This window comes from Alligator sinensis, unplaced genomic scaffold (genome assembly GCF_000455745.1).
Source record: "Alligator sinensis unplaced genomic scaffold, ASM45574v1 scaffold392_1, whole genome shotgun sequence".
NCBI classification, from domain to species: Eukaryota; Metazoa; Chordata; order Crocodylia; family Alligatoridae; genus Alligator; species Alligator sinensis.
Genome location: NW_005841898.1, coordinates 3,098,903 through 3,124,522, shown reverse-complemented (window position 1 = coordinate 3,124,522; position 25,620 = coordinate 3,098,903). Strand labels below are relative to the sequence as shown.

The window sequence follows — 25,620 nt, the reverse complement described above, 5'->3', positions numbered from 1 at the left end:
TGAACCATGTTCTTTCTCTCTCTCTCTCTACCCTGCTTGCAGAGGCTTTTTCTAACCCTCCCTTTCGGTAACCCTTAACAAGGTGCTGCAGAGCAGAAAGTGAGTTAGATGCAGGTTCTTTCAGGAAATTCTGCATTATGTCTTCTCCTCCAGATTACTACAGAAGGCAGAATGACCATTATCTTTTCCTCTTCCTGGGTAACAATCAGCTCCGTTTTATTTTGTTGTTGTTGAGCATTGCTTGGTCTATTCATTCTCTGTCATTTATCTAAGGAGGGAGCTGCCCTTTCCCTCCTCTAAGTACCCCCTAATATTATAGCCTAGTGAATGTAATAATAAATAATAACTTCTACTACTCATTTTCAGTGGTTTAACTGAGAGTACTTTGGAGTAGCAAGTTAAGCATCATTACTCCATGTATATCACTGGGAAACTGGATTACACAGAGGGTGAGTGACTTGCTTAAAATGTTCCAGTTTTTCACTGGAAGAACCAGAAAACAAAACACCGGTCTACTGATTTTTCAAGGCAGTGTCTGGGGGTGGAAAAATAGATTGGATAGGGATTACAAGTTTATTTGCCATGTGACAATTCCATAGTTACTCAGAGCAGCTCCTCAGGATCTGTTGAGGCTTCTCAGGAGTCACTGATATTGAGATGTATTGTGCATTAGTCATTGTACATGGTATTGTTTCTTTAAATGTGGCTAGGCTGTGTGCCTCCTTTGTGCACCATGCTTTACATTCAGCTTTGGGTACTGTTTAGAATAGTGAAGCTGCCAGCCATGTAAACTGTGTGGTGCTCTCTCTGTTAGTCTAATCTCTTCACCAGTGGAACTCACGAGATATAACAGATACGTTTGAAGCTTCACAGATAGTCAGTCTTATGTCACAAATTTGACTTAGTCAAGATTTGACTTCATAATTTGAGTGTCCACTTAGACCAAAATCCGCTTCCCTCTCTAATGCTTTTTTTCTCTATTGTGTTGACACCAAGAGATGGATTCTTCTGCTACTCCTTTGTCTTGTTTCCATTTGAAAGAGCCTGAAAAAAGACAATTAAAAGAATTCTTTGTGACGTGATTGCAAGATTATACAAGTCCTTGTGATCTTACTGTTATTTTTATTGGAAACAATGTACTATGCCTATTACATAGAGAAGTTCTTGTCATGTTATTTTAGTCAGATGTGTGTGAAGTGGATTCATGTGTATAACTCTTGGTATTGTGGTTATCGGGGATCTAGTTTAAGAACTCCTTATCACATTTGTTCTTGACTCAGTGACTTCTGTACCAGTGTATTGGTTGTGAAACTTGGGTATCACAAGCAGAATAAGGAAGGTAATAATACTTGTGTAAATGGTCTTATTATGGCCATTCTCTGGAGTATACCTGTATAGATTTCAATACCCCATTATGCTAATGACAAAGATAAATGAAAGAATCCAGAGAAGGGCAACAAACATGATAAAGAGATTAAAAGATATGACCTTGATCAGAGGTTAAGGGAATTTAATAGGTACAGCCTGGAGAAAAGAATACAAATAGGGAATGATATGATAAGGGTCCACAAATATTTGAGAGGTAATTATATATAGAAAAAAGATAATGATTATTTACAGTGCTTTTGAGGTAGCATAAAAAGGAATAGCAACTTGGAACTAAAACAGGCACAATGAAGGTAGAGCAGGCATGTCTGTCTAGAATAGCATGATATGTTTGGACTGACCGGAGCTCCTTTACTCTGCCTTCTCTCGTAGAGTGGTAGCATTGGAGTGTTGTTGTAGCCATAATGATCTGGGTTATATGCAAGAAGAAAGAGGTTTTTTGGGGTGATCTCTCTCTAACATCTCTTCCCAACAATACAGTCAGTCCAATAAAAGATATTGCCAAAAAAACTTGCACTTGTTCAGTGCAGTCAAGGATGTGTAGACTAGAATTACTGGGCTACCTCTTCTTTTCTGCTGGGCTCCTAGCAATCGGGGAGTTTCAGGCAGAAGAGAGAAACAATCCAATCCTTCTGCCTATTTAAGGAAAGTAACGCTGCCTAGTGGTGTCAGACCTGCCCCAGGGCACAAAAGAGGAACAATTAGGGATAGAGAAATATGCAAAGGACAGTATGGTAGGGTCTGAGTCCAGAATCCTAGATGCAGTACCAAGCAACAGCCTATTTGGGGGGAAATATCTGTTCTGGAGAAAAAGAGAGACAGTCAGTATGTTCCTTTAGAGAAAAATGTCATTAGCCTTTTAAGGCGTGTGTGCACAGCACTTTAAAGCAGGCTAAATGCTTTTGCACCCCTTTTAATTGTGTCGGTGTTTGCACACCTCAGTGGCATATTGCACATTAATTCCAGCTGCTGTAGGAAATTCGGTGGCATAATGTGCCTTAAATGACATGGGGTTCAGCAAACTAAAACTCCTTCAAGGAGTTCTAGTTTGTTGCCCCTACAGCCGCGGAGCAAAGCACTGGGCTCCGTTCACCTCCACAGCTCTGCAGGAAGCCCTGCAGGCAGCCTGGCAGCAGCCTGGAAAAGCAGACTCTGCCCAAGAAAAGTGGTGAACCTGATTCTCCCCTCCCCCAAGTCTGCCTGCCTGCCTGAGCTGCACGGGGCACCAGTGCTTCCCTCCATGGCTGCGGTGCTCCCTAGGACCACCTGAGCTGGGTGTCTGCAGGCGGGTGCTGCCTGGTGGGGCGGGGGGGTGCCGCTGCTGCAGAGGGAAACACTAGGCCTCCCCACCCCTGCAGCCCAGGAACTGCTCTGCCTGCCGGCAGCTCTCCTCCCCCAGAGAGGCCGGTAAGTTAGTGGGGTGTGTGCATGACACCGGGGTTTAATCAGCCCTAAATTGAAGTGGTGTTCTTTAAAAAACACTGTTTCAATTTAGGGCCCCTGTTTCGTCTACACACACCCTTAGGCTGCTTACTCTAAACACAATATAGTTTTAAATCCTCCTTGTCTGGAAGCAGAAAGTGCTGTAGAAGAGCAGCTTCCTTCTGTCTAATTTTCCTGTTTATCTCTCATCCTTATAATTGAATCTAACTCCTTCCTTGACTTTGAGTTTGTGAGGGAACTACTCTGGGTACTAAGATTCCTGTAAATAAAACAGGAATCACTTGCTTTTCTAAAGGGAAGTGGGATGTGGTGGAATTGTCTTTGTGATGAACAGTTGTATCCCAAGTGGTCTGTTCATCCATTTGCACCCTACTCCTTCAACACATAACTCAGCTACAATATTTTTCCTGTTCTATAGATATATATCACCTATGTAGTGCACTGCATGGGGAGAAGATAAACCTCATATGAGAACAAAAAATAATAAAAATAGAAAACAAGACAGGGGAAAAGGAGACAGAAAAGTGTGTGTTGTGGGGAGGAATTGGGGAGAGAGAGAGAATGGTCACAGAAGTGTAGACAAAGGATCTGTACCAGAGCACAGTAGTAGGAGGTGGGGTAAGATGGTCTAAACACTAAATTACTGATCTGTTTAAAAGTTGCCATTCTTGCTGTGAGCCTTGAAAGCCAACAAGCTTTGGTTCTGTTTATCAATGGGTAAGGCAATTCTGGAATCACACAAACTCTGAAATAAAAGTCTTTCCCAGTTCCCAAAGTGTATACATCTGGGACCTAACAGCACGGGTGGCCAAGTGGGTTTTAATTCCTGTGGAGAAGCATTAAGACAAATGGGTTTCCAAGTTACACATGACTTAAAGCAGTCAGATTTAAGCAATGACTCCATAATATGTTTTATTAATTTAATGCTTACTGGTTTTAATGTGGTTTAAGTTTCTGGGTTCTGTGTTAACGCCAGACAAAAACCATTAGAGCTGATCTTTTAGGATCCTCTTATTTCACATCTCTTAAATGTTGAAGAAAAATTTCTTCAGTTTTTTCAAGGGTCATATGCAAAACACATTTTTCTGTTGGACTTTTTGCTTATTGTTCTTTCTTTATATTTTTGTATTGTTCTTGCTTAATATCTTGATGTTTATGAGTAACATGTTATAAATGATCAATTTAAAAATCCTTAAGAAGTAGGTGAATAGAATTGACTGTGCTAGTAATCAATCTGGCTTATTTGTTTTTATTACTTTTTTTTTAGGAATGCTGTCTTTGTAATTTGAGAGGTGGCGCACTCAAGCAAACTACAGACAAGAAGTAAGTAGTGGATATATAGAGGCCAAACTAATTAATTTTATACTCTATTACCATGCCCACTCCCATACAAAGAAAGCTTCCACATGTAATTATTTCAAAATGTCCTTTTAAGTTGAATTATTGCAGGATAAGTGTAACTCCCATTGAAAACACTGTATTGTGCCACTGGCACTTTGTGAGCATACTCAGTGTGCTAAAAAATAAAAATCTTTTTATTATTTGCGCATGCTTACCTATTCCAAATTCCATTCTGCTGGTCACTGTATAAAGAAAGCAAATGAAAGCTCATTTGTCATTGTTTGCATTGGCAAGCCTTATTGTACAGGGAAGTGTACTTTCTTCTTTAGTCCTGGAATTTTATAATTCTGGTATTTAACACAGTACTTCTGAACTTTTTTTCAGACACGGGCATTTACTGTATTGTTCTGCTGATAAGTTGATATTTTTTCCTCAAAAAGAACCATAAAAATCACATTAAACCTGTATGCAGGGATGACCTAGGATCAGGCCAATGTATTAAAGAATTAATCAAATTGAATCTTATTAAAATGGTCCTGGGTCTTGAAGTAGTTAGTTTTATTGTATTTATGTATGATAATCACTGACAACAGACCAGTAATAACAGATGTTTATTCTTTATCATGTTGATAAAATCAAGGGAAGGATATTATTAAATATCTTTAGAAGATTAAATGGAAAAAGAATTTCTTCAAGTCCAGCTGTAGAACAAGCTCCTATGTGTTTTACATCTTTGCTTGGAAATATTTCCTTTAACTATACCAATATATTATGGACCTTTTTTCATTAAGCTTTGAATCACCAAAAGTGAATCTAGTTTGGTGATCTAAGTTCATCAAGCCCAAACTTCCTTTCAGTGTTTGCCTGCAGTAGTTTTTTGACCAATGATCTGCAGTTAGTCACGTGTTATATGGATGAATGGAACCTTTTCACTTGTGAACTTCTGACAGTGATTTTACTTTCCAAATACATTGATACACTTCTATAAAACATCGAATTAAATATCTATCTATCTATCTCCCACACATCACATGAAACTAATAACATGCTATTTAGATCCAGTCTAAACCATGTATCAAAATGTTTGTTTTCTGTTTACCTTTTTACTAAGCTGCACAAATGATTTAAACAGAGATCCTCCCCCTCCAAAAAAACCCCCAAATCCCAAAAAACACAAGGCAACCAGCATACATTCCTGCCTGTGGCAGGGGGTCAGGCTAGATGATCTGTTCAGGTCCCTCCTGACCCTAGCTACTATGAAACTATAAGACAGTGTCACCTGACTAAAATGCAGCATGCCTGCGCAAGGTAGATCCCATGCAGCATGTTTTGAAACACTTGTATATTGCTTTTATGTACATTTCTTAAAGATAGAAACACATCATCTGCTGGTAGTTTCAATGTGCACATTACAAAGAGTGACTTTTGGTTCGAAGTCTGCAGCTTTATATTATGCCCTATTGTTGGCTTCTGTTACAGAGTTAGGGAATGGTGACTCTGTACAAGAAACCTTAACTACTATATAATAAATTACACTTGCTATGCCCCTTTGACTCCCTCTCTTGCACTTGATCCAGAGTGTCATGCATTTGGACACTATGCACCCCTTCAAAACCCTAAGCATTTTCAAATCAGCTCGCCACAAATATGTCTTTTTTTTTTTTAACCAAGTTGTAGGATCCCTCCTTACCCTTAATGATGAGATCATCATTAAGGGTAGGAAGGGAGGTCCAGGATGGACCTAATTTGCAACAGATTTAAGACCTAATGATCCTTGAGTGCTGGGAGGCTGAGAACTTGACTGTTCAGGAGAACTGATAACTCCTTTGTCAAGTCTGATACAGGCCTTGCTTCAGATCTTGGTAGTCTGACATACCAGATAAATCTTGTCCTAATGATTTATAGAAAAGCTTTATAATTGCATCACTTCTGTGCCTTCCCCCCTGACTCATTGTTAGACAGTTGGTGTGAAGGTTATCTGGCTTTACTGGCATGTGTTTATAAAAAGACTGTATGAATTAAAAGAAAGATTAAGTGCATCTAAAACAATATTTCTGTAAATTGTAACATAAAGAAAATATTCTTCATAAGAGTCTGATGTGGCATAAAGTCTTTATAGGCACTCATTTGCAATGACCTGCATAACTCATGAATGGCTGTCATTTTTGAGTACTGTTCCCATATCTCACTCTTGCCAGTAAAACTTTTATACCACACTGCACCAGCACACCTTGTTCCTGTATATTACCGTAGCCTTTTCTAAATAGTTTTCTCAAATTTGAATGGCTGAAATGGTATTGCACCGTACTGCAGCAAAGAATAGATTCTGTTGTGCTGCTCCTCCTGAAAAATGTGCTAGCCCTCATTCCTGCCTCCTGTGGACCTACTGAGACCCTCATTTTCTGCACATCTCAGGAAATATTAAAAAATTAGAGCCGCTTTAATGGGCCTGGTGGGATAGCAACAAAGGATGCATAGAGCAAATATTAAGAGTTCGAGTCAAATTGTTCACCCTCCTTCAAGTCTTAGGTTCATTACCATCATTTCTCCTGTCCCCCTTGGATAACTTTGGAGTCTCACTGAAACATTTGCTAAGCTTCAGTTGACCCCTTAGTCCTCCTCAACAAAGCTGTACTCTCAACTTCCATTTTAGCCTAACAAAGGGATATATGGGGAGAATATCTATTTTGCAATCCCGTACTTCAAGTTTGTGGCAGTAAATCATACGAGTAGCTAATATAAACAGATATAGCATATGGTATTTTACCAGAAGACTTCTGAAGTTGCTGTAAAGTAGGTCTAGGTTGATTTCTTAGTTATATGCAGCATTGATCCTAGGTGTCCTCAATTGCCTTCATCACTCTCAATGAATCCAGTTCACAGGTGGCAGTATGAACACTGCTAGGAGAACTGAGCATCTCTTGCACTATTATGTCAAATTCTGATAGGATAATAAGGCTGTTTCATTCTGCTCTGACTCTATGCTCCTTTATCTGGCAGCACAACTTGCTGTTAGTGTAACTGGTTGCTACATTTTGGCAGCTGAGTGCATGAAAGCGAATATGTGGCTAGTTTAAAAGTACCTGCTATGATCTAATTAGCATTAGTCCAGAAAGCTGCAGGTTAGACCATGCATTGCTTACATGTGGAAGATAGTGACCATATGTGCAAATATTGTTGTCACCACTATAAAAAACCTTTGCAGTTTATAAATAAAGTATAAATGGCACTTTTCAAAATTTAACCTGAAGGGGTATTTACAACAGGCAGTGTTAACATAAGGATTTCTCTGTAAGATTGAAACAGAACATTTCTGTCAAATATTTCCCAATCTAGACTGATAATTCTTATTCAAGAACATTTCTTCTTGCAATCTGTATGTAAGTTTTATTTGAATGGCAGGAATTGCACACAATATTGCCATCAATTTTGTAGGACACTTCATTTAGTATATTGTGCAGATCTTTTCTTCTCTCTTTATTGAATTTTCAGATAATTTTCTAATGCTGCATAAACATAAATTGTAAATATAAGCACTATTTCTTGATCTTGGATTTAAAAAGGAATTTGATGGAAGAAAGATTGGGTAGTTGATACTTTAGTTTCATTTGAGGCATGGAATCTTTTTAACTATATCATCTTTGTAAATATTTTTTGATGACACTGACCTACCACTTTTCACAGGTGGGCACATGTGATGTGTGCAATTGCAATTCCTGAAGTCAGATTTCGAAATGTCACAGAACGGACACCTATAGACACTAGTAGAATACCTTTGCAGAGATTAAAATTGGTGAGTAGTATGGCTCAGTTAATTACATTTATAGATATTGCGCTGTTTTGAAATGTGTATAAAATTCTATATATAGTTAATATTAACTATTGCACACTTTTTATTTCAGGGAAAGAATAAATAATCAATATCAGTTAAACTGGAATTTCTCATACGTAATAGTGGGTTAGATATTTTCATTCTTCATCATTGTTTTGGCTTATGGTCTTGGGTAAATAACTTTTGCTCTAGGATAAAAGAGAGTGAAACAATGAGTAGTTTCAATCACTAAGCTAAAACTACTGGGGCTGCTCATTGAGGATCCAGCTGTAACCCAAGTAAACCAGCATATCTCAGAACTTGTACGATTTTTTTCGTGAGGTATTTTTGCCTTAAAGGGAACCTTTTATGGAGTTAAAATGATAAAAGACCTGGTGGTTGCATTATATTTTTACCATCTGGGAATTGAAAAATATGCACAGATCAAATCACATGTTATATTGGACTAATAAATGGCTCCCCAAGGCATTGAAAAAGGCAAGACACAAACACAAATGCTTCAACTACAAATACTAGAACCCACATATAGCCCCCATATAACCCTGTCATTATACATTTGCCCTGGATTAGTGAGAAACGTGTAAAAGCTTATGTCAAAGAGAATATTCCCTGCTGAGTTAGACCTAATTACTTAATTTGCCAGACTGTACTTCAATGTGACATCATCTTCCTCTGACAAAAGGAAAATGATCCCCTGCCCAATATTTTAAAAATATTTGGAAAATAACCCTATTTCTTCTCTTTGTCCACTCCATAAGTAATTGGAGGAAAGGTTGCTGTGCTGCTTAACCTGAAGATAATCTTTAATTGCTCCAGCTTTGTGAACTATTCTTCTTTTAATTTATCTGCTATGCCTTATATTTTATAACCGTTGGAGTTGGCCTCAAATTCTTGGTCTGAAAATACCAGTTTTGGAAGTACTAACTATAAATAAGATGATCTTCAATTTTGATGCCTCTAAATAGTTACTTATATTATGATAGTAACCTAGTTGGTAATTGTTAATCCAGTAGCTATTTTCAAGGTATTGTGGAATTGAAATGTGAATTTGCCTCCTGTGACTTGAACAATAACAGAATAGTAAGAGTCTTCTGGAAGACGGCTTGAATGAATTTTAAGTTAATTAATTATTAATTTATTAATGTAGTTATTGTTTTAAGAGGCAAATTGCATGGACTTTTGTGAAGTTACACGATATGCAAAGTTGTAGGCCATCCACTGGCTATCAGTTATCTGCAGATCACTGATAGTCTTAAACACCTTTCTATCACTGGAAGCTTTTTCTTTTGTTTCTTTTGTTTTTCTCCTTCCATTTATGTATGGTTGAGTACATTTCTCTCAAACTGTAAAAACTCTCTTAAATGTTTTCATAGTACGAAGCCACCAGTTTCCATTAGGCTATGTGTATATTGCTGGTGCTCCCCCACTATGAATTGCTGAATTTTTAGATGCATCATTCTGCCTTCCTTGGGGCTTTTTAAAATTTTTTTTTAAAGCAAAGGGGCTGCATTACGGATGTTATACCATATTTACCCAAACCCAAGACGACCCTGAATTTCAGACAACCCCCTAGTAATTAGATCCTATACATGGAGAATTTATAAATTTACAAATTTTCTATGTATAGAATCTAATTGGAGGGCCACCTTAAAATTCATCCCCACTGCAGCGGGAAAAACAGTAGTTGGGGGCCCATGTCAGACAATGGCTATCAGGTGATGGGGTGGGGAACAATGAGGGACAGGCAATATGGGGAAAGCAGCTTGGCCTCCGCTTCCTCACTTACTGTTCCTTGTGCCTGCTTCTCCCTGCCTGCCCCCTCTGCTCCCCCACAGCCTGGATCCCACCCTCTTAAGTCTCTGTCATCTTCCTGCCCCTTCCTCTCCCTCCTCCCCCTCTTCTTACCTCTGCCTATTTACCTTTTCTATGGGGATGGAGCCTGCCAGTGCCAATCTAGCCTGGGGCCACCTTATACTTTATTCTAAGATGTGAGGCTTTCCCCCACCATGTTAAATGAGAGGAAAAAACATCATCTTGGAATTGAGTAAATACAGTAATAAAGAAATTCAGAGGAATACAATGAAGGTGGAACCATGACACATCATAGTGCCATAAATGTACTATTGCAGACAGTTTACTTTATTGTAATCTCAGTTGAGAAAATTAAACCTTGCTTTTCCCAGCCTGGGTTAATTGCATTCAATTTACAATGAGTGACAATTGTTCATACATCTCATTAGTAAATCTAATGCAGGTTCATCGTGCAGTTCAACCTTCCTAAAAGGTTTTATAATGATTTAATATCTGTAGCCAATACACTGCTGCTACTTGAGAGATCAGCAAGCAACAGAAGAAATAGGCAAAGTTCTCTTAACTTCAGCAGCCTGCTGATGCTTTAAAAATGAAGAATATTACAAAACTCAACTGTTTTATTTAGTTTTTAGCATACTCATATTCATAGGAATTTTCCATATTAGCTGACAAAACTATAATTTTTGCCTTGTATTGCTTTGGTAAAAAATTATTTTCAGAGGTTTCTGCTCAGTGCCAGGGGTACAGCATTTTAAAAAAGATTGGACGTTGCCATGATCAAGTTATTTTATCATGTTGTCTCTTTAAATCCAGGTAGAGGAAACATTTAACTGCCAGCTCATTCCTTATATCTCCTGGCTTCTACTTACAACATTCAGATTTTTATCAAAGGGTGAATTGTGCAAATAATGTCCAGGAGATTGTGTCATGATAGTTTTTCATTAGACAAAATAAATAAAGATAATGGAAGAAGAACCTTGCAAAGAGACCCTCCTTGTATGAGTAGTCACATGCTGCCATAGGCAATCTTTAAAAAGCGTCTCAACGCCCATCTTGCTGGGCCCCCTAACAACTATAAAACTATGAAATAGCATGTCAGTAGAGATGTATTAGTGTACTATGAAAAATTACTGAGTTGTTTCAAGTGAAAAGATTTCTCAGTTTGAGCAAGGCAGTTGGATCCTATAGATAAAAGACTGAGGTTATGAATTGTCATAAAGAGATTCAGGTCTGATAGAGCTATTTAGCAAATTTGGCATGCTATTTTTTTTTTTTAAATGGTTGGGGTAGGCATCATACCAGAAAATGAAGGTTAAGAAATGCAAAGAAAAGTATTTCCTTCTATTCTGGAGGGTTCACTTGAAGTAAAAACAAACAATATTCCACCTCCCTGCAACCCCCCCCAAAAGACGTACCTTTTATGTAATGCTGTAATGCAAACCTTCTCAGACCTTTGAGTACATGAGACAATTCTGGCTCGTTTCAATTTTAAGAAAGGAATCATGGAAAATAATGATAGAAACTAGGTAAAAACAAACAGAACCAGCTGAGAGTAGATTTTCACCTCTTATTTCCAAAGATCTGCAGTGTGAGTTGACATCCCCTCTATGCACTATCCACCAATATCAAAGAATATAAGAAGTCAGTGTTTGCCATTTAACAAATTAAACAACATCTGTGCGAAAATGGTTGACTCTCTTTATTATTCAGCTAGTATATATATGGATCGCTGTTAGATAGCTTTTAGCTCACAAGGCATTGTGGGTCAGAATCAATGTGTTTTTTATATCAGTCTTCATATCATGTAATATATACCAGTACAGTATACACTCATTCCCTCCCAAGCAAATAGTATTTGTATTATGTTTACAGTATTATTTTGCACAACTGCTTTCTATTTGCACATTAATGGGTTCATCTAGCCAATTTATTTAGTTGGTTTTAGATTTTATATAATGTCAAAATGTCTTTATATTACTTTGCCTCACATTTAATATGTTGTTTATTTCAAAGAATTTCTATGTTGCTTAAAATTTACATGCCATGCTAACCTTTTCATTATAAAATAATGTTGTCAATCAAACCACAATAATAAAATACATTATATGCTGTTGAATAATAGGATGATGCTGTGTTCACCAACAGTAAACATGTTTGAATGATAGGGGCTAGAAATAATAGTTTGCACATTCAGTGTTATATTGTGGGCCTGATTCCACAGTCTTACCAATTTTATGTTGTTGCAACTCATTGACTTCAGTAAAGTTACCACTGGTTTTGAATAGAATGAGAATAGAATAGAATCAGCCCCTTCTGTTTTGTTATCACTGCTGCTACTACTATTGGGGGAGAGGTTTTATTTTCCCCGTAAGTTTTAGGTTTTGCAGCTGTTCTTAGGGTTTAAAATACCCTTCCTAAAACAGTGGTAAACTAGGAAGAAGTTTTAAATCAAAATTTTGTGGAAGAGTGGAGCTTGTAGTGTTTTTTCTTATGTTTGCAAACATGAGCAAAAATAGTTACTGAAGGTCTCATCTTGGAACATAGGGTGTGTAGACACAAACATGGGGTGCAGACAAACAGTTGAACTGTTTCAACAATGTCACTGATTGGGAACTGGTTCATGATTGTCCCTGGAGAGAAGGGTGCACACGCATGTGGCTAAGAGTTCTAAGTAGAACCTTCATCTTTTAGGGATGGCACTGCTGCCAAAATGCTACCACGCAGTGGTAGAGTACCCAAACTATTCTGCCTTCCAGGGGTCAGTGCCCATAGGTTTCTCCAGGATTCCTCTAGAGAGGGTGGAAGACCTGGATTAGGGTATGGAGTTGGAGCCTGCAGTGGGCAGGCTACAAACAGCTGTGCCGGGCTCCACAGCTCTGGCATCAGCTCTGTGCTGGCAGCAACTGCGCGTGCACATTGGGGCGGGCTGTGCTGCCCTGCTGTCTGCCCCAAGGTGGGGCTGGCCATGGTATGCCGAGCAAAATGGCCTTACGTGCCATGCTCGGCATGCGTGCCGGGGGTGGCCAAACCCTGCTTTAGGCAATAGGTCTTCAGGCAGTAGAGTCTTAGATGCATCCCAGAGTAGCCTCATTGCCCTGCATATATGTATAGGGTTGAGAAGTGGTACAGTTTGGGATGCTTAGAGGACTAACTAGACAGCAGTCATGGAATGGTCTGTGTCCACAGATAACATTGGATCAGTTCAAGGAGGTCTAACTCAAACTAATACTTGACTTTCCTGGTGTGCTTTTGAAACATTCCAGGAAGTTTGAACTAGTCTAAAATGGCCTGTGCACCTACACCCTTGGGGTTTAAAGTGTATTTTGAATATTCCAAGCCTGACATCTGTCCACACCTATAATGACTAGGATTGTGCCTTATGTTCTAGATACTCTAGATATTCTATGCTATAAATGGTGAAGACCTGCATCAAGCTAAGGTTATCATTCATCCAGGTTTTCCCGAACAGGGAAAACCTGGCTCCCTGTCCTCGTGGGTTTTTAATGTGGGAGCAAATGTCTGGGTTTTTGGTCTTCCTCTGTTTTCCTGGGAACTAGCAGCTTGGGACTGCTTGGGCCTGGGAGCAGCAGGCAAGGTGATTGGCTGTTGGGAGTCCTGTGCTCTCTGCACGGGCCCTGGCAAACTCCCAGATAAGAGGCACAGAGTTTGTTCAGTGCACGTGTGCGTGGGGGCTGCAGGGGCAGCATGGCTGGAGGGGCAGAGGCTGTGGGTCAGGAGTGACGGGCACTGGCAGGGCTGGAGGGGACAGGGGCTGCAGATCAGGAGTGAGGGGTACTGGAGGGGGCAGGGGCTTAGTGAGGGGCATAGGCAGGGCATGGGTTTTTCACTGCCACCCCCCTTCCCCCCCCAATCATATTCCCTTCCTCCCTCTTCACCCCTTCTTTCACCTGCCATAGGTGTCCTCTTTTTTGATTTTGGAAATACGGTAACCCAGGAAAATAAAAGGCCTGCCAGGGTTCCTTATCATGCAATAGTGCAGTAGCTATTCTGTTCCCAAAGCCTATGTAATTTGTATTCCCCTCCATAGACAGCCCCAACTGTGGTTTCACATTCTCTCTTCCTTGTGTCACTCACTCCAAAGTATCCAGAGGGCCTAGACTTACGAAGTCCTTGAAGTCAGGTGAACAGAAGCTGAAGTTGTGCTGTCTTTGTAAGCATGTAAGGATGTGAATATCCTCACCTTCTTTCATGTAGGAATGGAAACAGGGACAGCCTTGCCCAGTGTACATAAAGACAAGTGTTTTAATGACTAAAGGACCCTTTCAAGTGACAGCTTTTGATTTTTGTAAACTATCCTGAGAAAAAACAGTCTAGTTACTACTCAGGTGTTGCAGATAGCAGTTAAAGCTGTGTGAGGCTCATAATAAAACTGTCAAAACATTGCCTTGTCATAGGTTTTATTACAAAATCCAAAACTTTAATATTACTACTTAGTTATAGAAATGACTGCTTTGCAAGGGTACTTTGCAAGGGTTTAGAAGGGATGGTCTCTGCTCCAGCGATTTCAGTCTAAGGACAAATGAGTAGGCAATGGTAATGGGAAAGGCAGCTGAAATGCTATTTATATGCTAGTGAACTTGATTCACTCTAGGTAACAAAGCAGAAATGAAACTTTAAGAGGGATTAAATAGTACAACCCTTCTGGATGAACTCAGGGTTACATGAATAAAGTACAGTGGAGAATGCATTAGGATTTGAAAGACGGGGAGAGGATTGGGGAGCATTGGTGGAAAGGTTTGGACAATATGAAGTTTGTTATGGACATAAGAGGCTGATTTCTGTAAAGTTCTGAAGGGTGTGACTGCTTGTACTGGTTAGTGAGCTGGAGTGAAAGAAAAGTTTATAAAAGAATTAGGTCAGGTGCAAGGCAAGCACAATTTAATGGCATCTAATGATTACAAGTCAAAAGCCGATAGAATTTGGAGGTTTTAGCTGAGCTTAGTCTTGGTTTTGGTTCCATTTCAGCCCAAATATATCAGTGAAAGTGTTTTCCTTGGCTGCTTAGTTTTATGCAGCTCTGGTTGATAGAAAACAGATTGTGAATTCCAGACTCCATTGAAGCTAATAGTAAAACTCCGCTTACCTCAATGGAACCAGCAATTCTCCCAGAGTACATAAATATACCCTGTAATTTCAGACCAACATTATTACTCAGTTCCAGTCCTGAACAGTTCTAGTTCTAGTCCATGGCCACATTGTATAATAAAGCAAAGAAATCTCAGGAGATCTGAAGCCAAATTTGACTTCTCAAAAAGCCCTGCAACTTCCATGGGTTTCCAGAGAGTTAGCCAGCAAGTATATGCTGGCAGGGATATTTGGGCTTGATTCCAATTTACAGCTAGGCCTCTTTACACTGTGATAGCTGTGATTTTAAGTCACAGGCACATAAACAAGTTACCATAAGGCAAAGAAGGCCTGGAATGTATATAGTGTCTCACTTTACAGTAACAGCCTTTGGACTTGAAGTAAATTGAAGCCAATCCACATTGCTCCTCTTGGGTTAGTAGTAAAGTACTGCAGATTAGCTTCATTTACCCGAGGTCAGATTATGTATCTGGGGAGTTACTGCAAAGTAGTTAATGCATGGTAATCCCAGCCCTCATTTACCTCACAGTAACTTGTTCATGAGCGTATGCTCTGAGAGAGACAGGCTCACTGTGTTTAAATGTTTATTCTGACATAAAAATAACAGTTAAAATGTAATCAATATTTGTCCTTTACTAAACGCATATGTTTAAAATGTCATCTTTAAAATAATTCTTGAATGATTGATGTATCAATTCAATAGCAAGATGCATGATCTAACTTTGATAATATCAGTGCTTTAACATGCTTCAGTATTACAAACTGACTTTTGTCATTATAGGCAGTTGTTGGAATGCTGTACTGAAACATATATAATGTGCCTTTGTTTCTTTATCGGTAGAGCTTCCTATTATTTTTACATTTGAAATCCTATTTCTCCAACAAAATAGAGGTAGAAAATGAGTTTTGGAATAGCTGAAGTTGCCCTCGGGCTTTTGATGACCTCAAATTTGTATTTGACAAGTGAACCGAATATAAGCACAAGTGTACTCTGAGTGAGGAACATTATTTTGAAAAGAAATTTACACTGCAATGATGACTGATCTACAAGCCTTTCAGAATCTGGCTGAGGCCATAATGTTTTGTTTAGAAGCCTATACACTTTAAAATTTGCACCTGAAGGCAAATAATAGTGAGCTTGAAAGCCAAAGATTATAGTTTTGAAAGGTACATCAATTCTGAAAATAGAGAGGTTTCACTGTGGTATGCCAACTGAAGAGTGGAATCGAGGAAAAAAATGTGTGAGAGCTTTTAAAAGAATGGGCAACTATTCTTTTGCCTATCTTTCTAGTTTAATAAAAAAAATCCTAAAATTAGAATTAAATACATTTGCAGACATTGCTTATCTTCTGTGTTGTAATTTTGCAATAACAGTCATTTGTTAACCTATAGTGGAATTGTAGAACCACTGCAGCTGTATTTCTGTAAGAGTAGAGAAATGCTTGACGGTGATGTATACCACCATTATTATGCATTTCTGGCAATGTAAAGAAGTATTGATTACCTTTCAGCATTTCTAAAAGTATTGCTAGAAGGACAATCAAGAAAAGTCATTATGTTATTCATAAACTTATGCATTAACTAGTTCATTTGCACACACATTTAAGGAGAAAGAAAGCAAAATAGAGAGAGACTCAAGTTTGTTTGATTATATTTCCAAATTATTTTAACATTATTATTGAATCAGCTTTAAATAGCACAGTCGCTTACTTTTTCCCCCTGTTAAAACAATGTAAAACTAATGATGATACAATAATTGATTAAAGTACTACAATTTATAATGCCAGTTAAAAATGTACTGACTACATTAAAATCATGTACAAAACACAATTTAGAGTGCATGCTTATGTTACTATCTTTGTAAGATTTTTAATAAGTACGGTATAAAAAATGTACATTACCAGCTGTATAGTACTTACTGTCAGAATGATTTGCTACAATGAATAGATCCTATTGCAAACTGTCAAAGTTGTATATTGCTGTAATACTGAGCCATAAAGTCTTTTGAATAAAATGGAAAATGTTAGATGGGCCTGACTAAAAATAATATTTTTGAAGACTGGCAATATCTGTAAGAGTGAAAGCAGAATGCTCATAAAGTTAACTAGTTACTCTAAATTCTCCTTTCCACATAGATGAAAAATCTTGTTTGCAAAATTAAATTGATTTTTACTTTTAAACATCCTTTTAAATTATTTTAGATCCTGAATTGCCAAAGATTATTTGAGGCAAGAATGGAGTATATCTGTTGGAAGTAGGCATTGATATTTTGGTTTGTGTGTCTGTATTACAAATAAATTACCATTAATAAAACAATATGTTTGAGAAATCTAACTCAAATTAAGGTTTCTCACCCAACTTTCACCTGAGCATGTGGCACTTATCTGTTGATTAACGGTATTAATTTAGATCAATTGAGTCTTATGTTTTCACAAGTGATGCAGTAATACTAAATGGCAGGTGACTGAATTAACATTGTTGGAACATCCTTAACATTTTCAGACTTCTGAGTGATTGCTTACAGGGTATTTTTCATTTTATTGGCAATCCTGTTTTTGTTAAGATGATTAGTGGTATTAGTAGTAATACCACTAATAATAGTTCAGTTTTAAGTGGGGAAAAAAGCAAGTGTGAACCCACAAGGTTTGCTGTCCTTAGCAATGGAATTTGTGAATTTCTCCATCTGGACATAATCAGATTGATAACACCTGCATCCATCACAGATCAGTTAAACCCAAACATCTTGAAAGGACTGATATCATCTGAATCAAAACATACTGTTTCAGGCCCAAACATCATTAGTGTCTGACCCTTATATGGCAGTGGTTCAGACCTATATGAACCACTGTATGGCAGGGGTCTGTAATGGCTGGCTAGCGGGCTGGATTCAGACCACAGAACCATATGATCCAGCCTGTGGATGTGGGGCTTCAGTGGCATTTGACAGTGGGGGGTAGTTATTTTCCAGTGCCTCCATGGTGAAGAGTGGTGGTAGCGGCGGTGACTGGGTCCTAGCATCTGCCAATCCATCCACCTTTGACTTGGACTGGATTATTGTCCTGTAGCCTAAAAAGGTTGCCAACTGCTGATTATATGGTTTCATGGGAGTTTTAGTTCTGGGTCCACCATTTTCTGTTGTAGAATCTATTGTCTTGTTGGGATCCATCTTCCAAGATGCACAGTAGTCTGCTTATGGGTCTGAGGCTCTGTGGTGTCTCAAGCAGATATGATGATTAATGCTGAGCAAAAAAAGAAATGAAACATTTAATTTCTAATCAACAAAATGAAATGGTTTAGGGGATGGAGAGTGAGTTTGGGGCCATGTAAGAACATGGTGCGGTTGTGGGACAGGGTGCTTGTGTGGTGCATGGTGCTGCAGTGGGGTGCCGGCATAGGTTTGCAGTGCAGTGGTTGGGGGTAAGGAGAGAGTGGGGATCTGCACAGCATGCCGTATGGCCCCCAGCCCCTTGGAAATTGGACAACGCTGTTACAACTAATTTCTGAACCTTCAGTGTTTCGAACAGCTGCCTTTGAATCAGGATTAAATATTTGTGTAACTATCTTAATTTAAAATGTCAAAAGCTTCAGTACTACTAGATTCATTTACTTTAGATTCAATTTAATTCTTAAGTTTCAGTCCAATCTACAGTTGCTCAGGTTCTGTATTTACAAATGACTTGTGGACTTAACATTCTACCCAAAATCATTTAAACTTTTGCAGCAAATTTTGTAATTGGAACAGTGAGGCAGTAGAGAAATGGGGACAGGATTTGGAGCTAACATCCTAAGATAGCCTTGGTTTTGCTCTTGATTTATTGCATGATTTTAGGTAAGTTAGTTTATTTGTGTACCTCAGTATTGCCAACCATACCACTATCCATGGTGGCACTATGGATAACTCTACCCTGAACAATGCAGAATAATAAAATCTGAGCAGTGTGCTGCACTAAGTCCCCCTCTACATGTGCAGGTAAAGGTGTGATTACATCTAATGCATGATCAACACAATCGTGCCTCTTGCCATACCACACGTGCATGGCAGGAGGCATGATTGTGGGATTGTGCATTAGATCCAATTGAGTCTTATTGCCAGTATAGGGGGAGCCTGATCTTAGCAAGAATCAGGCACCTATAGTTGGGAGCCTGCTTTGTTGAGGGGGTTCCCAGCTGCAGGGACTATAAGCACCTGGGACCAAGAGTCCCCACAGCTGATAGGACTCTGGGGCTTCTTGCACCCCCGATTCTTGGGAATCATGGCAGCAGCAACCCCCAGGGTTCGGGGGTTTCAAGCTAGGGATGGTGCACCCTGTGGCTGGGAGCCCTGTCAGCTGATGGGGCTCCCAGCCACAGGGGAGACCTTGCTACATGTAGAAATGTATTTATTTAGCGATGCAGTTTCGGCATATTGTTTCTGCCATCTTAAGGCAATGTCATCACCAGTGTGAAGAGTTTGAAGGCCACTAGGTAGCATTGTGAATGGACACAAGTCAGTAATATGGGACATGAAGCTTCCAGCAAATTAAAGCTCGATAGTAACCAGCTATATAGTTGGTACCACATTTTTTAGTTCTAATTTTATTGCTGGTTGGAGCTTTTTATTATGTGTAGCTTTGCATGTGTATCTGGTTTCAAGGTAATTGTACAATTAACCAGTTAATTGTGCGATACCTGTAATGTGTTGGTGGTTGGAGGGAGATGGGGCAGCTAGCACAGCTATACTATTTCTGGTTCCCTAGCTAGTTTGTTTGGAGCTAACTGAGGTGTCTTTCCAAAGCTCTGCACTGTGAAGTATAGAGAAGCTGTAGGGTTTTGTAAGTGTTGCTTAGTTAATATCTGTGTAGTACTTTGACAAAGCAATGCACTGTAGAAGTGCTAATGATCATTATAACTGTTAGACGCTGTTGTGATGAGTGCTATGTAAAACTATAAAATAGTTAGCTTGTGGTTGTTTATGCCCCAATAACTTAAAATAAGTGAATTATGTTAGTTTCAAACTTGCATATAAAATCTTTCAGTTGAAATTGCAGTGATCACTGGGTTCAATAAATGTGGGGATATGTGAATGAGAAGAAGTAAAAAGTGTTTGTGGAGCAGCAGGCAAGCCTCTGCAGTCCTTTAGTCTCTGTAACTGACCTGGGGGGACCTCCTCCCTACTGCCAACCTCCATAGCCTTCCAAATAAGGGAGCATCTCCAAATTACAGCTACCATCACTGTCTTCCCTCTTAACAATAAGTACAGAAACCAGTTACCACCCATCTACAGAGGAGAGGCTATTAGCACTCATTCTGGAGTGAGTCTTTACCACTCACTTTCCTATTCTCCCCTTTCTGCAACTTTCTTAGCAAGTCTCTATGAGTCTTTCAAGAGGGATCACTTCCTTCTTAGACCAGTGAAATATCAGATCCTGTTTCTGATTTGTTTTTTTGGTGGGAAGCATTTCCTTCAAGTGTTGGTAGGTATGAGTCCTTCTACTGGGATTTGGGTAACTTGTATGTTTTGCAGCTGTGCTTCTGCACATAGCACAAAGTTCATTAGCCACAGAGTGCTGAGGCTACTTTCTTCTTTCTGCCTGATGGTATTTGCGTTTGTGGTCCCAGGTACATTTCTTCCCCTAAGGACATGGTTATTTCTTGTGTTCTGGAACAGTGTTTGTTTTTCCTAAGGAGAATTGTCCGAGTTTGGGCTGTGACAGCCAAGAGGATTATTAGGAGCCATGAACGTTGTGTTTTCTTGTTCAAGCTAGATTTAGTTTCTCACTAGCTACCAGACCCAAGGGCCAGGTACACGCATTACACTTTTACCAGTATAAGTGATTGGAAACTGGTCTATATCCGTAACAGAACAGAAGTTTGGCGCACAAAACTTATACTCGTAACAGAACCGAAGTTCGGCACACGTAGACTGGTTTAAGAATGGCAGAACCCGGTCTAAAATTTGCTCGCCCAATCAAAGGGCGAATATGGGTTCTGTTTGCTACCAATCTAAACTACATCACTTACAGAAAACCATGTAATGTAGATCAGTTCCTCCTTGGACTTTTTGAATGTCTGTACCTAGCCAGAATTGGTGTCACCTCCCTTGCTACTGCAATGAATGGGAGCTTGTATACTCTATTTTTATACTGGCTTTTAGTGATGCCTCTCCCTTTCACCTGTATATTTCTTTCTGAATAGTCAGTTATTTTAATGCTTGTTGGACTCAATTTTGGTTTCAATTTTTACTTTTCTGTATTCATGCTCTGGAAAAATATTAACCTGAGCTTCAGTGTACAATTTAAATGAAACAATCATGGCTTGCACATCCACTAGCAAAGTCCTATTCTTCTTGTTAAATTTACCTGATTCTGCTACAGCTATATAAAATTCTTCTGATTTGCTGTCAACCATATGCACTTGAAGCTTCCATGTCTGGGGTCTCTAGTACCTGGCAACATTTTTCCTCTTGTTACAGTTAAAATAGAGCTTTCCAAATACAGCACCTTGTTTGGGGTCACGTTCCCTTCCAAACTTACGGCATAACTCACTGTTCATTCTCTCTCCCATATCCTTTATGTTGCTTTTTCTCGCCACATTCTTTTGTCTACTTCATAGACAACCCTTTTTGGCGTATTAGTTCTGCTGCTCGGGCCTTCACAGTTTCTACTGCCCTGAACCTTTGGATGGTCTTTTGTAGGAACAAGTCTCCCTGATGCTACAGGCTTTCTTGTAATATGGTATCTAAAATGCCACAAACAATCCTGTCTCTAATCAGAGATTCTGTCAAGTTTCCAAAAGCACAGTTCTTACTCAGCCTCTTTAGTTCAGTAACATATTGATCTGCACTTTGTTCTTTTGTTTGTCTGCAAATAAATCTGTGTCTTTCAAGGGTCTCATTCTTTTTTGGCATGTAGTACTTCTCAAATGAGGACAGCATTGCATTTAACTGCATATTTGGTGTTCTCCAAAGGTAAAAGTCTTATAAACAGCCAGGGCTTCCTCTTCTACAATATGCAGAAATATGCAAGATGATTTGACTTTTTTGTTTTTCTTTTGTATACTTCTGCTAGTACTGCTCAAACCTTTGTCTGAATGCCTTTCAGCTCTTTGCTACATTGCCCAATTACAGAAGGGCAGGTGGAGGTTTTAAAACTTCCATGACTAACTTTGCATTTACTTAGGCTGTAACTCTGCGGAAAGGTCACTTGTGGTGGCCTGTGTCCTTCCATGTGGCTGCATCGCTCTCCTTGATCTCAGTTTCCAACTTCTTTGTCTGTTTGGAATTCAACTTTTTCCAAGGTCTTTCTCATTCAGTACTTCTAATACTATGTAGGGCTTATTAGATTCAGTAAATACAGGCATACATGAATAAGAAGAACTAAAAAACAAGTGTTATTTGTGGAACAGAAGGCAAGCTTCTGCAGTCCATGTTTAACTGGTTAATCGTATCTTTAATGACTTGGACACGCATTCAATCAATTAATGTTGTGATAAAACAAGGAATAAGCCACAAAATTATTACACAAAATAGGTGTAACGACTTTGTGGATGGTTCCTATCATGCCTTTAATTGAATGTGTGGCCAGTGCCCAGCCTTTGGAGCACATAGGAGCCTTTCAAGACTCCTGGGTGCTTCAGAGGCTAGGATACCCCTCGGCTAATTTGTATACTCCTCTGACTGGGAGCCAAGCTTTTTACTTGCCAGTGCAGAGGTGCTCTGGATCAGGTGCTCTCTGTACCGGCAGCATGGTGCAGTGGGAACTGATACAGGATCCTGCAGTCGTGCTTCCTTCCATTCATGTATGGCATGGCAGGAAGCATGATTCTTGAGATCCCACAAGAAATCCCATTGTTCCTTGATGCCTGAGGGACAATCTCCTAACTCCCAACCCCCATGAATCTTGCAAGTAAGGGAGCATCTCTAAATTACAACTTATTTCACTATAGAAATCACATCTGGAAAATTTAAGTCCAAAGGAATTGTTTGAGATACAAAATTATGAGTAACTGATGGGGGGGAGGAGTCAAAATGCATAACTGAGCAAGTGTGCATATGCACATACAATGGCATACAGATGGTTAACTACCAGGAACCACATATCCATAATGTATAATGGCAATATTTATGTTCAATTAATGACCTGGCTGAGAGAAGAAATAAAGAAAACTTTCATTAGCTCTGTTCATAGTCTAATGAGTATAACAACCCGTGAGAGCAGAGCCTGATTACATATCACCACAAATGCAAAATAAAAACATGGCTTTATATTATAGAACTGAGAGCTGGGGTTTATTTTATAGTAGTTGGGTACATAGCAAAACCAGATGTGTTTAAGGTAGATTTCAAAAAACATTTTCATCCAACATCTTACATCACTTATTGTCCCCAGGGTCCGTTTTCTATCTGCACTGGAGTATAGCTCCCATTAATGTTATTTTGAATTATGAGAATGGACCCTATAAATATATTGTTTAATCTTTTCGAGTTTTCCTTTTTTATTCTCAGTAAGTCCTAAACATTTGTGAAGGTATCTTATTGTAATGTTGAATATATTTACATGAAATACATTTTAAGGAAAGCACTATTCTCCATCCCAGAGTCAACAGATACACTTCTGCATCTCTGTTTCATGCATTTGTTCCTGTCAGTTATTGTTTCTAGTGTTTTACAAACTTTGCCTGCTTTGGGTGGAGCACCAGAGATAAATACAAGCCCAAATAGAAAACTCAAGAAGAATATATGCATTTTAAATATCTAGGGTTGGATTTATAAATGTTTGTAGTGAGTTCATTCTCTGCTCCACTTGCTCTTTGTAAGCACAGGCCACAGGGCAATGCTGTAGTAAACTTTGCAGTGCTACTCACCAGACCAGTGGAGAAAACACATTGTGAATTGCAAGTTTCAGAGCATACTTTTAGGAACATAAATCTGTCTCCCATTTTCTTCTATAGGAAAGTGTAACTGCTTGATGTGGTGGTGGGGAGGAACTGTTGACCCTGAAATGGGTGGCCTCGCCTAAGTAGAAGAAGAAATCAGAACTCTGGGCAGAGGTGATATCTTTTATTAGACCAACTACATATTTGCAAAAAAAAAAGTCTTTATTTGCAAGTTTTTGGGTGCACACACCCTTCTTCAGGCATAAGAGAATGCAAAGATTGTAAAATTTCTCCTAGGTGGAAAGGAAAATTCATATTTCATAGGAGAGCTGAAGGTGTTCTAAGATCTCCTGGTTGGAAAAGACCACAGAGCTGCCTCAACACAAGATAAATTCCTTGCCCAGGAGAGTGTTCCATCAACCTCTTCTCCTGTGAAATATGAAACATCACAACCAGAAGGAAACATAATTCAACATCCTGCTTGCCATCAGACAACTTTTAGGTAAATAGACTGCTCTAACATTTATCTGAGCCTAGTTTGCACAAAATGAACTTTTCCAGAATCAAAAGTGAATGTCTGTTCACCTGCTTATCAGTTTATCTACACAGCTTAGACTAACCTGTGAAGATTGAATTGATTCAGTCTTGGGCTTTTTGGCTGTCTGTACTTAGCCCTTGTGTTTGCATTGTGGCTCTTTCAAAGCAGTTCCCTTTTCCTCATTGTTCAGTTTATTTGCACATATCACACCTCTGATAGAATGAGGTGTATGGTCTTTCATGTAGTCGGATCCTGTACTAATGATGGGTCAGCGTAGACCAGTGTAGCTCCTTGAATTGCATCCAGTACTGGATAACAGAATTTTCCATTTTGGGGGAAATTACACATTTGTCTCCACATTGTTAATGACACAAGATCAGTAGGTAGCCACATTCTGTATTTTTAGCCTCAGTTTCGGTGTGGTCTTCAGAAAGGCTTAGATGGTTTTTACTACCTGCCAGCGTAACTTCTCTTCTCTTGTCTGGTCTGAACTCTTAAGTAGCTCACATTTTCCACACTCTTATCTTAGTCAGGCACTTGGAAAGCCGAAAGACTACCCTGTCTGGGTCTGACAAATATGAGGCATAATGTTATGCGTTAACATCATACTGATGGCAGTGCAGCCTGCATCACCGTACTGTCTCCCCAGTGGCCTCACATATACATTGAACTGTGACAGCATGTATAACAGTCTTCTTGACAGGCAGTCCAGCACTACCTTCTGGTATCTCTGAAAGGAAAGTGAAATATGATTTGGTCCAGAAAGTGAGACAATAAAATCTCATGGTTGTTGCTAGTGAACACGCAGAAAATTAGTAGAAGAAAATTCTAAATGTCTTTTTGTCAAATTTAGCATCTGTCACAAGATGCTATAAGTATATACTCAGCCAGAACACACAGGCTTGTGACAAACCCCCCTGGGTAGAATTTGCCAAATTATACAGTCATCTGCTTTGGACATCAGAACAGTAGCAGATCTGTTGTCTTCCAGTGTTAAACAAACTAGTCTACAAATCACTCCAGTAGATGGAAATTTCATTCTAAGGATCCCTTAATCCCAGAGGCAGGTCTGCATATATTGATCCTTACTCATCTGCACGGTACTGCTAACGTCAGTTCCTTAACAGATTTAAGGTTTGTCACATTGCAAGGTAAAGAGAATAGCAACCATTATTATATATTTGCCTTGTTTATTATTTTTGGGGGAATATCAGTCATTATTACATATTTAATAGTTTCATAATTTCTAGGGTCGGAAGGGACCTAGGCAGATCATCTAGTCCGACCCCCTGCCATGGCAGGAAAGAGT

At 39.1% G+C, this 25,620-nt stretch overlaps 1 protein-coding gene across 6 annotated transcripts in view; it reads left to right on the top strand.

Moving 5' to 3' along the window:
• Positions 1-25,620, top strand: part of KDM4C (lysine demethylase 4C) — a 502,970-nt gene that overhangs the window by 350,033 nt on the left and 127,317 nt on the right. For all 6 annotated transcript variants that reach the window (XM_006018370.3, XM_025197539.1, XM_025197541.1 and 3 more), the window contains exons 17-18: positions 4,097-4,152; positions 7,855-7,963. In XM_006018370.3, the coding sequence (XP_006018432.1) occupies positions 4,097-4,152; positions 7,855-7,963 (165 nt within the window). The remainder of the gene's footprint in view (positions 1-4,096; positions 4,153-7,854; positions 7,964-25,620) is intronic.